This window comes from Coloeus monedula (genome assembly GCF_965178545.1).
Source record: "Coloeus monedula genome assembly, chromosome: 20".
Classification (NCBI taxonomy): Eukaryota; Metazoa; Chordata; class Aves; order Passeriformes; family Corvidae; genus Coloeus; species Coloeus monedula.
In genome coordinates, this window is record NC_138800.1 from 369,719 (window position 1) to 382,398 (window position 12,680).

Here is a 12,680-nt window from a genome sequence, read left to right on the forward strand (position 1 = left end):
GATCCTGGAGGGCTTTTCCAACCTAAATGATTCTGTGAATCTGTGTGTGATTCTGTGTAAGTCAGACCTGTGTCCAAAACATTCTTTGTCTCTGGTTCATAGCTAAACATATCAGCACAAAAAAGCAAATCACATCGAGGCTGGTGGGCATCCTCTGACAGAGAAGGCAGGGCAGAACCAGGCTGGACTCAGAAATCAGGAGCTGCAGCTCCCAGAGTGTGTTTGAGTTGAAAGATATATAGGTTGTGTTAAAAATAATGAGGTTATCAAAGAATCATCGTAGAATTGCAGAATCAGTAAGGCTGGAAAAAGCACTCCAAGATCATTGAGTCCATTAACCCAGCACTGCCAGGTCCACCACTAAACCATGTCCCTAAGCACCAGATATACACATCTTCTGAACACTTCCAGGGATGGTGAGTCCATCTGGGTGTGGCAAGGATATTAGGCAGCATATTCCTGCTGTTTGCCTCTGGTTTCTGAGTCCCCAGACAGACATGTCCCTCTTGCACTTTGAAGATGTGCCCAACCACTGAAAGCAAAATCTTCCTCAGCTTAAAAGGAAGACTAAATATCCCAAAGAAGCCACCAAGCCCTGTAGACACATGTAAGGTCTTTAATTCCCCTCTCCCAAGGCTGCCTTGGTTTCTGTCTCTTGTGGCAGAAGTACTTCCCAAATCCTCCCCATGGAAGAGGAAGAAAACAGCACCTTCTCCTGAGTGTGTTCCACGGGAATGTGGCAGCCCTCAAACCCCAAGGCAGCCATTTCCCAGGCAGGATGGTCACAGGCTTGGGATCCATGCCTCCCCCTTGTTGTTTCTGAACAGGGAAAGGTGCTTATGAGCAGGTAGCGATGATCACAGGAAGGGCCCAGCTCTGCCTGGGGTCCAGCTGGGGGGACATTCTCAGGGTTATGATTACACAGAAATGTCCAGCTGTCCACTGTGTGCCTGTCCTCCTGGGTGGCACAGTTCTCTGGGAGGGACATAGCAACATTCCCCTTGGAAGCTTCTCTCCTTCGTGGATGTTTTGCCTGTCCCTGGTATGTCAGCATTGCAATCCACAGTTGTCTCTGCTGCCAAACCTCCCTGTGGTTGCCATGGCCCCCCTCAGCTGTAGCACACACAGATGGAGCTGGAAGATGGGATTGCTAATGGGAAGCTCCGTTCGTCATTCCTGATATCCCCTGGTAGGCGGAGAGCATGGAGTCACGGACCTGCTCTGTCAGCTTGGGAACATTGTCTGGGCCCAGGCCAAGTGTCTCCACTTCTGGCAGGATCTGGATGATCATCTTTCCTGGAAGAAGGTGAGAGAGGGGGGAAAAAAATACATGAGTGGTGTAGAAGAGCAGGAGAAGGTACAGCAGGAGGGTTGGTGCCAACCAAGGAAATGCCCTCGTTCCCACACCAGTGTGGGAGCCCAGCCACATCCCAAATGCACACAGCAAAAACCCAGCCCGGGCTTTTCCCATCCACAGAGAGCACAAGAATCATAAATATGGAAACAGGTGAACATCTCCTCCAACACACTATAGTGTTTCATATAGGATGAGTTTTCATAGCAGAAAGGTCTCAGGGTCTGTCTAGATCACAGGCAAAGAGAAGATGTTTAATACAACACTTCCAAACTGGCTGTGCTCTGTCTGTGTACACCAAATTTAGCAGGGTCCCTCCTTCCAGAAACACACTTTGGGATGATGGAAATTGTGGCCAGGATTCCCTGGTCACACAGAAGCACCTAAGCAATGGACTGGTGTAAACTGGAAGAACATAGTGGGGAGCTGCCATCACGCTCTTCTGTTCTGGCACCAGGAGTCCCCTGGTTTGGCCAGTGGAGACAAGACAGCGCCTGCACAGACAGGAACCTGGGGATCCGGGGAGTGTCTGTGATGTGTTGTAATGTTCTTGCATGACTTTACACGTGTGCCTGGAATGAGATCCAGCAGTGCCAGCAGCAGAGCCGTGGGAAGGAGGCAAAACAAGTGTAGAGAAGAACTTCACAAAAGGAAAGGGTTTGTCAGGTTGGATAGGGCTTGGAGCAATCTGCTCTTGTGGAAGGTGTCCTCCCCCATGGTAGGGAGTGGAATGAAATGAGCTTCAAGTCCCTTCCAACCCAAATCCTTCTGTGATTCCATGATTCTGTGTTCCCTGCCTTCACGTCTTACACCCAAAGCCAGGCTGGTACCTCACTTCACTTGCTCCTACTGGAAGAGCAGAGTGATGACGAGGCTGTGCTGGAAATACAGGTCACTTGGGAGCAGACTTCCAGCAAGCACCAGATGTGTTCCATGAATGACAGTGTCCAACACCAAGCACAGAGCCACAGGCTTTCCAGAGGCTTCTCAGCACACCCAGAGCCACTGTGGACACAGGGAGCTGTCCTGACCCACAGACTGCTCAGCATGCGGGAATCTTGACCGCCATCTTCAGAATCAGCCCTGGCAAAACTTCCAGGTGGGGAAAGTGGGAAAGTACAAGAAAAGCTAACTAGGGTTCTTTCTTCAGCAGTGCAGGTCCCACCTGTTTAACAGACATTTGGAAAAGGGCTCAGAGATCAGCTGAGCATGGAATTAACTAACCATGAATTCCCAGGGTGACTGAAGTTGTATATAAGCAAATGTACATGCAACTGCAAAAGTCTTTCCTAAAAAGCTCAGGGAATTCTTGTAATCTCCATCCTTGGAGTTAATACAATCTCGTCTGGACTGGTCACAAAGCCAACTCGTCTGCCTTTAGAGCTGGCCTTGCTTAAAGCAAAATGTTCAGCTGCTTCAGAGATCCCTCCCCAGGATGTTATTCTCTGATTTCCCAGAGAAGGGAAGGTGTGGGAAGGGAAGGTGCGGGAAGGGAAGGGAAGGTGCGGGAAGGGAAGGTGCGGGAAGGTGCGGGAAGGTGCGGGAAGGTGCGGGAAGGTGCGGGAAGGGAAGGGAAGGGAAGGGAAGGGAAGGGAAGGGAAGGGAGCAGGCTGCTGAAATCCCTGTTCCTGGTCCTATTGACCCTCAGGTGGGGGAACACTTCCAGATCCAAAAGACTTTTGTGTGTGAACAGGGAGAGGATAAACCCAGCAGGTGAAAGATGACTGGAAACTTGCAATTCCATGTTTATAATTTGCACCACTCTCTCTTCCAGGTGTCTCCCTTCAAGAGAATGACTGCAACCAGGCACAACAATGGGAGGAATGAGAAGCAGATCCTCTCCTTAGAGAACACCAGGGCTGGCCTGGGAAAGAGTGGCAGAAGTCCATTTTAAGGTGGGCAGCAGCTAAGGGAGCGAAGGAACAGGATGGGTTACTATTCTTTGTTGGAATTTGTACCATTTTTTCCTGCATTTTCCTTCTGAAGCCCAAGACTTGTGTCATTTTTTCCCAGAAAATTTTATCATTGGCCAGTAGAAATTTTTGTAACCATAAATGTTTCCCAGCTCTCCATGCACCTGCAGATCCAAGGGCAGCGTGAGGGGTCAGGGGCAGGACCTACCCCAGGACTCTGCTGCTTCTCCAAGTTCTCTTGGACATGTATTGGACAAGCAGTGAGAAATCCAAGGGGAGAAGAAAAAGTGATACCTGAAATGTCCCATTTCTTCCCGAGAAGATAGAAACTGCTGTTTTCTGGGTGCCATCTCCATATTACACGTGGTCCTCTGCCCACCCTTGTCATGGCTCCAAGGACTGAGCTTGCACCACCACCCAGACCATTCTTTGCCCCAGGTCATCCTCACCTGGTGTAAACCTCTTCTCCTTCCGGTTGTAGAAGCTGTTGTAGGAAGACAACACTACAGGAATGATGGGGACCTGGAGGGAAGGCAGTCTACAGTGAATATACACATCTCCTTATCCTTCCCCCAAAATTCAAGTCATGTTTTCAGGTGAATCTTGCACCTTGCTGATAATTATCACTGTCAGTGCCACAGCAGACAGAGGATTATTTGAATATTTAGATCATTTAACTCTATCACTCCATGTCCTCACTACTAGGCTTTGTAATTTCATCTCTGTATTTAGGCCAACAACTGTGGATTGTCAGATTACTGCCTACAGAGGCCAACTCAGCAGAAACTTCCCTGTGCAGGTCCAGGGCTCTTGTCAAGGTCCCCCCACTTTTTTTTTTTCCAAGCTGTAACAAAGGTTTTCCACTTGCCACAGAAACAGCCCCCTCCTGTGCCACCTGCAAACCCCTGAGGGCTCCTGGATGTGTGCTCAATCCATAGGGAAGCCAGGGGCCAGGACCCAGGTTTGCTGGTGGACCACAGTAAGCAAATCACACTCCAAGGGCAGGAGGAAGGTGGGTCTCACCTGGGCTTTCACAGCCAGCTGGAAGGCCCCACGTTTGAAGGGCAACATGGAGCCACCATGGTTGCGAGTTCCTTCAGGGAAGATCAAGACACGCAGCTGCAGGAGGGAGAAGACATTAAGGCAGAGGAATCTCCAGGTACAGTTCTAAGCCACTGCACAGGGATGGTGCCCTGGGGCTCATCTCTGTACTCCTCACCTCCATTCATGGACACAGAACACACTGATGCTCTCTGTCCTGCTCAGTGCCCAGCCCAGAGACAAAGATCTCTTCCCACCCACATCCAGATTCCTGTTTTCCAGCAGCTCCTCATTGGACTCCTCCCCACTCACGCTGTCCTTGTGCAGGGAGTGTGCCACCTCTGTCAGGGTGCCAATGGACTCTTCCCTCCTCTTGCGGTCGATGAAGATGACCCCTGAGAGCCAGCAGGCCAGGCCAAATGTGCCCATGTACAGGATCTCCTTCTTGGCAATGGGCACACAGCGCCTTGGCAGTATCTCCATCACCACTGCAAAGGGACAGCAAGGACAGAACAAGTTGTCATCTGCACTCAGGGTCCCTCTAGATTCTGGGTGACAGCCCTCTGCTCTAGGAGATGCCATGCCTGAAGCTTCATAGAATCCCTGGGGAATTTTGGGGGTCTCTAGACCATCCACCCTGGCACTGAAGGAGAGCAGCTATGAGAAGGCTGTGGTCAGCTGGCAGTCTTGTCCCCATTCCCTTGGAGAGGGTGAAGCTGATGTAGCTTGAAAATGCCTCTGACACACTGGAGAGCAGCCCTGGCCTGGGGCTGGCTGGTGAAGGACTCTGTAGCAGCCAGGCCTGCCCTGCTGCCTGTGGCACCTGGGATTCCATACGACCCAGCCCTACAAACACCTGGGGCCAGGAGCAGGAGGCAGGATCACCACATACCCAGGATGTCAAGGGAGGTCTGGTGATTCAGCACCAGGACGAAAGGTTTCTTAGTCCTGAGGTTCTCCTTGCCCTTCACCACTATCTGAATGCCAAAGATGTATTTGAGTGGCAGGGTCAGTGCGCGCAAAATCCTGGAAAAAGGAGCGGAAATTAGCCAAAGAGATGCTGAAATTCGGGACAAAACACTGCATCCGAACCAGCCCACCTCATACACTGCTTCTGCCAGTTTCCCACAGACACAGATTTGACCATGACTTGGAGAAGAACAATTAGTGTCCCTCTGCAGCTAATTATTTAATTACAGAAGACAAATACACCTCACAGATTTCCCTTGAGCCATACATGACCATTGACACAGCAACTCCAGTCCCAGAAGTTCCACAGATCAACCAAATATTAGATAATATCCATATTCACAGCACACCTTTGTACTCTGCTTCCCTGCCCACTTTGCTGGGTTGGGAATACAGGCTGCAATAAACCTGTGCCTAACTCTGCTGGCTTTGAAAGAGAGGGGTTTGCCTCTAGGTGACATTAGGCTGCAGTGCTGGGAGCCCTATTTGATGAGATCCTGGTAAAATAAAAAAAATGAAAGTCAGGCACCAATGTCAAGAGGTGAAGAAAATTTCTCAAAGCAAAAAACTGATGCTCAGTTAGGAGATGTGAATTCTCACTGGAGCATAAAATGGAATAGTAAATTCTGCTTCTGCAGCACTTCAGGAGGGTTCAAGCACTGCGGTACCGTGTACAAGAGTCATCTTCGTGTCCCCCCTCAGCCCAGGTTCCTGATTGCCATCACCACTGGTCACTCCTGGACACCCCACGCAGCCTCCAGGGTGAGTCCTCAGCCCAGAGAGTCTGAACGGAATCTGGAGAGACAGGATGGGCAGCAAGGGGATGGGCTGGGGGACTGCCAGACCTGGGACACCAGGCTGTCACTGAGCTGATGGGGACACCAGTGCCCACGCAGGGGCCAGCACTGCACCATGGTGATGTCTCAGGTGTGCACTGGCTCAGAGTAGCGAATAGGAAGAGCACCTGGGATGGCTTTCTCAGCACAACTTAGAAATGGAATGGTCAGCCATGGGGAGGAGGGAAATACAGCTCCAAAGACCAGATAAAAGAGCTTTAATAAAAAAATAGCAATATGCATTACACCCAGGTTGTTGGCATTACCTGCTCTGCCAAATCTATGTCACTTTTTACATCCTTTCTTGCCATAATTTGTTATTCTTTTATCGACCCCAAACTGTAGGTACAAAAATGCTGTTAGTGAGGATTTTCTTGTTATTTTTCTAAGTCCGTGAGAGACTTTTCTCTCTCACAGAAGAGGTAGCAGGGAATGTAAACAACCAAGCCAGCTGCAACCTTGGAAAGTCTTGTTTATGGTATAGTAGAAAATATTTTGACAATGGATGTTTTAGGATTTTGGCCAATCACCCCCAAGGGGTGGCTGGTCCTTTGTCCAATTAGACTATGAAGAAAAAAGTCTATAAAAGGTTTGTAAAATAATTAAATAAATCAATCTTGCTGCACAATTCCTGCCTGCTGGATCTTCTCCTCCTCCTCCTCCCTATGGCTCCGGGACACGGTGATATACCGTAGGAACCAGGCCTGTGGTAATACCAAACCAGTATTAAAACCCACACCCCTTCTCTGAATTACAGTCTGTCATCTCCCCACACCAATATACAACTGATCCCTCCACACCACAGCACACCCCCAGGACCCTCCACATCAAAGCACTGGACAGAGTGGACTCTATCAGTGCTCAGAGCAGAAGGGAGCCACAGACAACTTACATCATGTTCTCTGCGTTACGTCCACGAGGAATACTGAGGATCATAACCCCAATGCTTATGATGAAGAGCCACAACTTATAGAAGGTCATCTTGCAGAAGAATCTGAATGCAGGTTTCACCTGGTAGAGGACTAGAAAGGCAATGAGCAGACAGGTAAAGGGGTAGTGAAGGAGGAAAAGCTCCATCCTTCCAGCCCGGAGCAGGTTGAGCAGAGCAGTGAACGAGTCACGAGCAGCTGGCGATGTAGAGCAGAGGTGAGACTCCCTCCATCAGCTACGTGTGGGTGGTGCAAAGCTGGAATGAGGTTTGGGAGTGAGGCTTCAGCCAGGCTGTGCTCTCTGCTGGGAGCTGCACTCACCGTGGGAAGCCGGTTTAGCAGCGGCACTGCGAGAGCTCCAGGAGGGCTGGATGGCAACACAGCGAACACAGCAGCAAAGCTGTGCGTCTGCAGGGGCTGTGGGGCTGGCAGTGCCTGGAGGGCCCCTTCAGGGGGCTCTGGGAATAGGAACCCTGAGGAATCGTAAGAAAACCTCTAGTGGGGAGGAGCAGGATGTACTGGACAGCACAAACCCTGTGCAGAGAAGCTGCGGCTGCCCCGTCTCCAGAAGCGTCCAAGACCAGGTTGGGGCTTGGAGCAAGCTGGGGTAGTGGAAGGTGTCCCTGACCATGGCAGGGGTGGAACTAGATGATGTTTATGTCCCTTCTAACCCAAACCATTCCATGATTCCATGATTCTATGACCCCAGGATGTCTCACTGTGTGCAAACATTAACCTTCACCAAGCGAACTGGCTGCAAGATGTCCAGGAAATCAGAAATCAGTATTTTGGAGGGGAGAAAAAGAAAAGCAGTGATCTGAGCAGCCAGACCCTGCCCTACACATCCAAGAACTGGAGGGACCAAGCTGAGCAGCTGGACATTCCGCATGTAGAGTGGGAAAAGTGCCACAAGTCTAGAGAAAAAGATAAACAAAGCAGGAGCAGCTAGTCCCAATGTGTTCCTGGCCAGAGGCAGGCACATGTTCAGACAGCATCTGCATAAGCAAGGAGTAAATCAGGAAAACGCAGGTATAACCTGGGACTGCTCCAACTGCATTTCATCTCCTAAAACAACTACGTGAAAAGGAACTTTGCAATAGCCAGAATGACTGGGCTGAAAAACTAATGTTTCATGATTCATCATCTGCCCACCAGGCCTTGCTCTAGAGTCAGCACTTCAAAGGAGCAATGACTCTAAATTCCAGCCAGGACTGAGAGCTGCAGATTCTCAAAAGGGAATAGCCAGAGGACCCATAAAACCACAATGACCATCACCTGCAACCTAAAGAACAAAGTCAAATCCTCGAGGAGAGTAAAATGAGCAAGACTCAGTGATATTTCCTGAAGAAACTGAGAAAAGACAGAATAATATAGAAAGGCACTGCTTGTGCTCTCTGCTCCTCTGGCTTAGCCAGGGACCCTTCTTATCCTGATTTTCAATGGAAAACTGGAGAGGGGTGACTGCAGCCTCACCTCTCAGCTCTCCCAAGGCTTCCCTGCAGCCATAGGAGAGGCAGCCAAAGCAAAGAGCTTCTCCACAGCCTCTGAACTGTCCCTGCACCAGCCCATGGGAATGACAAGAGCCCCATGTGTGCACACTGGGACCCTCTGAACTGGTGCTTGCAGAGAGCAGGTCCCTGTGGGAGCCAGTGCTTAGAGAAACCATGGCCTCTTTCTGATTCTCCAAAGTTTGATCCAGCAAACAGTTGCCTTTCTAACACCTGTCAGCCTTTCCTGTATCTCATCTGTACAAAGTTACGGCCTTTTGCAACTGGGGGAAGGTTGATTTGATGCACAACTGGTTCATCCTGACCTACCAGACAGAGGTTCCTAAAATGTAATGCCAGTGAAAGGAGTGGAATGGTTGTCCTGCAAGGATGGCCGTGGCTTCCAAACCAGGGTGCTGCTGTCAGGCTCCTACTGTAGAAGAAACCTTTGACACAACTCTGCACATAGAAACCCACCCAGAATGTCAGGGACAAGGAAATCTGCAAGTTCACAACAGTTCACAGACCACTGAAAAGGTTTATTTTAAGTCACTGTCCGGAATTTTCAAAGACTTCACAGAAACATTGGTGTTGGAAAAGACCTCCAGGATCATCAAGTCCAACCTGTGACTGATCCCCACCTTGTCACCAGCTCAGAGCACTGAGTGTCATATCCAGTCCTTCCTTGGGCACCTCCAGGGATGGGCACTCCAAACCTCCCTGGGCAGCCCCTTCCAGTGCCCGACCACCTTTTCCATGTGGAAATTGCTCCTGATGTCCAACCTGAACCTCCCCTGGTGCAATTTGAGGCTGTTCCCTCTCCTCCTGTCCTTTTTCCCTGGGAGCAGAGCCCAAATTCCCCCCAGTTGCCCCCTCCTGTCAGGGAGTTGTGGAGAGTAAGGAGGTCTTTGTTTCCAAAAGCCGGTAAGTGTCTCTGATGAGAATGGAGAAAGCCAAGGACATTCCCAGTTCCCCATGGACTGAGAGTCAGCTCAGATCTGATACAACATTCAGGCTCCAAACCCACAGATACCAAAATCTGCAGCTATAATTTTCACCTGTTGCAAGGATCCCCAGCACCTGGGTCCATCCTGCTCCCGTTTCAAAGCAGTTGGCTCTTGCCTAACCTGCAAGGTGTTTTCAGAAACTGCAGCTCTAATGAAGATCCCAGTCTCCAGACTAAGTGTATCCATGCCCAGCTGACTCCCTTGTGCCCCTGGCTCTTTGCATCCTTTCCAGAACCTGGCTCAATTCAAGTGAATCTGAGACAGGGAGAGGAGGGACTTGCTCACACTGTGAACTTTTGTCACACAGCTTTAATGACTCTCCTGCTCCCCAGATCTGCTCAGCCACATATTGGCCAGAAGAGAGAGGGGAGGCAGGGAAAGTGATCCAATGTGGTGGGAAAAGGCCAAGGAAATTGTCTTGTTCACCATATGAAGGCTCAGAAGAGGATGGACTGTTGTCAGCACAGCAACACGTGAGAGAGAGGAGTTGGTGAAGCTGAACATCACAACTGGCTTCCAAATACAAAGCAATGACTCCAACACAAAATATGAGGACTGGATTTTGAAATGGGAGTGATTCCCACTGAAAATTGCTGGCATAAGTATTTCCTCTGGTACAGACTGCAACAAGCAGAGGGGCAGACAGCAATCTCTTCTCTCTGGTAACCAGGGAGAGGGAACAGCTGAAGCTGTGTTGGGGGGTTTAGCTGGAGGTCAGGGAAAGGTTCTTCCCCCCGAGGGTGCTGGGCACTGCCCAGGCTCCCCAGGGAATGGGCACGGCCCCGAGGCTGCCAGAGCTCCAGGAGCGTTTGGACAGCGCTGCCAGGGATGCCCAGGGTGGGGTTGTTGGGGTGTCTGGGCAGGGCCAGGGGCTGGGCTGGATGATCCTTGTGGGTCACTTCCAGCTCAGGATAGTCCATGTCTCTATGATAAGTTATCAAAGGGCAAAGTGTTGGGTCTGGCCAAGGACTACATTGGTCACCAGCCACCAAAGGGTGAACGGGCCAAAAGGGAATTCATCACTTACTACTCACTTAGAGGCATTAACATTGATACTAAAACCTTCAGAGGGATTCCAGGGTGAATATATTAGAGAAAGATCATCAAGACTGAGGAAAGTGTTTATGATGCTCTGACTGCAGCTCCATGATGAATCCATGTAACCCTCAGTTTTACAAGGCACAAATTAGCTTCGGAGACCAATTTATGAGCAAAGATATGGCTGGAAGTGCTTGTAATTACAGGAGAGGAGGTTTTACAAGAAAAGGTCTTCTGGCTCATGAAGACTTCTGTGGTATCCAGACAGCCCTGACAGAAAAGAGTGCAATAGACTGGAACCGCCTGGGCTGCAGGGCTTGCATCCAAGGGTTAGTTTAGAGTCCAGCCAGTGAACTCTGGCTAGGAAGTAAAACAGTTTATCACTGTAAATCACAGGAAAACTGAAGGAGGAAAGGGCACCAAGAGATCTGCAGGCCAACCAGCTACTCACAGCAGGGTTAACAGCAAATCCAGAGAGCTTGCTCAAGGCCTACACAGTCTGGGAGAATACCCAAGGCTGGAGATCCCAAGATCTCTCTCATCCCTGTGTCTGCACCACAGCCTATCCCAGGGAATAACGTTTGTCTTTGTCTAAAGGTTGTTTCCCTTTTTGTAACCTGCATCTTCTTGTCCTGTGGGCCTCTGGGAAGTGTTCACCTTCCCAGCTATTCCTTAGAGAGACTGAAATCACCCCCACTCCCATTCCCCAAACTGAGCAGATCCAGCTTTCTCAGCCTTTCTTTGCATCCCATGTGCTGCAGCCCACTGGCCACCTTGGTGGGCATCCACCGAGGAAAAATCGAGTTGGCACTGGGAGAAGGACCTGACAGGATGAACTCGGGTCGAACATCCAGGTCTGAGCAGAAACAGTTGGGTGAGGCTGCAGGTGAGAAACAAAGTGAATGAGAAGACTCAACAGAGATAAGAGAGAGAGCTGCGCTTCTGAAGTCAGCAGCAGAGGTTGATCAAGGTAAACCATCCCATCCCAGCTCCTGCAGGATGCATCCCCCACCTCAGGAGCTCCACTGGCCAAGGCAGGCACGTGCCAGGCACCCTATGGACAGTCCCTGTGCTGCTGTGCCAGCATTGCAAGTGTTTGATCAAGTTGATAAAGTAAATCAAATTGTCCATATTTCATCTTGGCTAAAATACAAAAAATCAGCTGTCTGTGCTTAGTGCACACAGAGGGGTTGTGGGTGATTTGAGCCAGTCACGTCCTCCCCCAGAGGGGAATTGCTGAAGACAACAGGTAATGAAGGATGCTCTGTCCCCGAGGGGCTGGGCAGACACGGGGCTGTGTCACCGTTAGACAACCGGGAGTGGAAAACCAGAGCTGCAGAGACTGGGGCAGCCCAGTCAACACCTCCCACCCATCAGTGCTGACTTTCATAGTTCTGCATCACACAGGAGTTATGGTCAGAGGCTGCAGCAGCAAGAAATACCTTCTTTCTTTAATGACACACCGTTTCAGGAACTGCCTTTTCCCAGTATTCCCAGAGAAAACCTACCTGTGGTTGCTGCACCTTTTACAAAGCGCAAAGAACATCTTGGCCTCAGCCCAAAATTGCAATTTATTAAGCAATAAACAGGAATATAGCAGGCTACAGAGGGAGGAGAAAGTGGGTTTGATCCCTTTCAGAAAAAGGGAAAAACCTGGATTGAAACCAGAATAGTTGTTACTTTCTTGTATGTTCAGACTGTTCTTATCTTTACCAGGCCACATCCCACAGCTCTACAGTCCAGTGGTGAGTCACGCTGGCTCATGCCAGGCTTCAGGAACAACTTGTCACAGGTTTCTGTCACATCAGAGGAAGTTTTGGGCATTCTGGAATATGGGAAATAGTGGTGAGAAAACTCTCTTCCATGTGGCAAATTTTTCCTTCCATGTTGGAGCAAAACCTGGCACAGAGCATTTTAGGACAGTGTGTTTGGGTGCAGGACAACTATTTCTGCTTCCCTCTGAGGCATCTTGCCCTTAGTAAATTTTCTCTGGAAATTGAAGGATTTATTTATTTCAAACACAAAAATCTGAGAACAAAAATCAGCTGTCATTGCAATGTCCTGGAGCATTCTGTGGGGGCTGAAAATTTTAAAAGGAAGGTCCAA

The 12,680-nt window shown here is 49.8% G+C and overlaps 1 protein-coding gene across 1 annotated transcript; it reads right to left on the reverse strand.

The window, feature by feature from the left end:
- Positions 1–1,150: 1,150 nt before the first annotated feature.
- LOC309580705 (1-acyl-sn-glycerol-3-phosphate acyltransferase alpha-like) lies at positions 1,151–12,398 on the reverse strand (the record flags this gene model as incomplete). The annotated part of the gene is made up of 8 exons (XM_082294875.1): positions 1,151–1,296; positions 3,717–3,789; positions 4,291–4,386; positions 4,621–4,796; positions 5,201–5,334; positions 7,006–7,240; positions 11,341–11,454; positions 12,311–12,398. The coding sequence occupies 8 exons, from the start codon at positions 12,396–12,398 to the stop codon at positions 1,151–1,153; spliced, it is 1,062 nt and encodes a 353-aa protein (XP_082151001.1).
- Between the last annotated feature and the right edge of the window lie 282 nt (positions 12,399–12,680).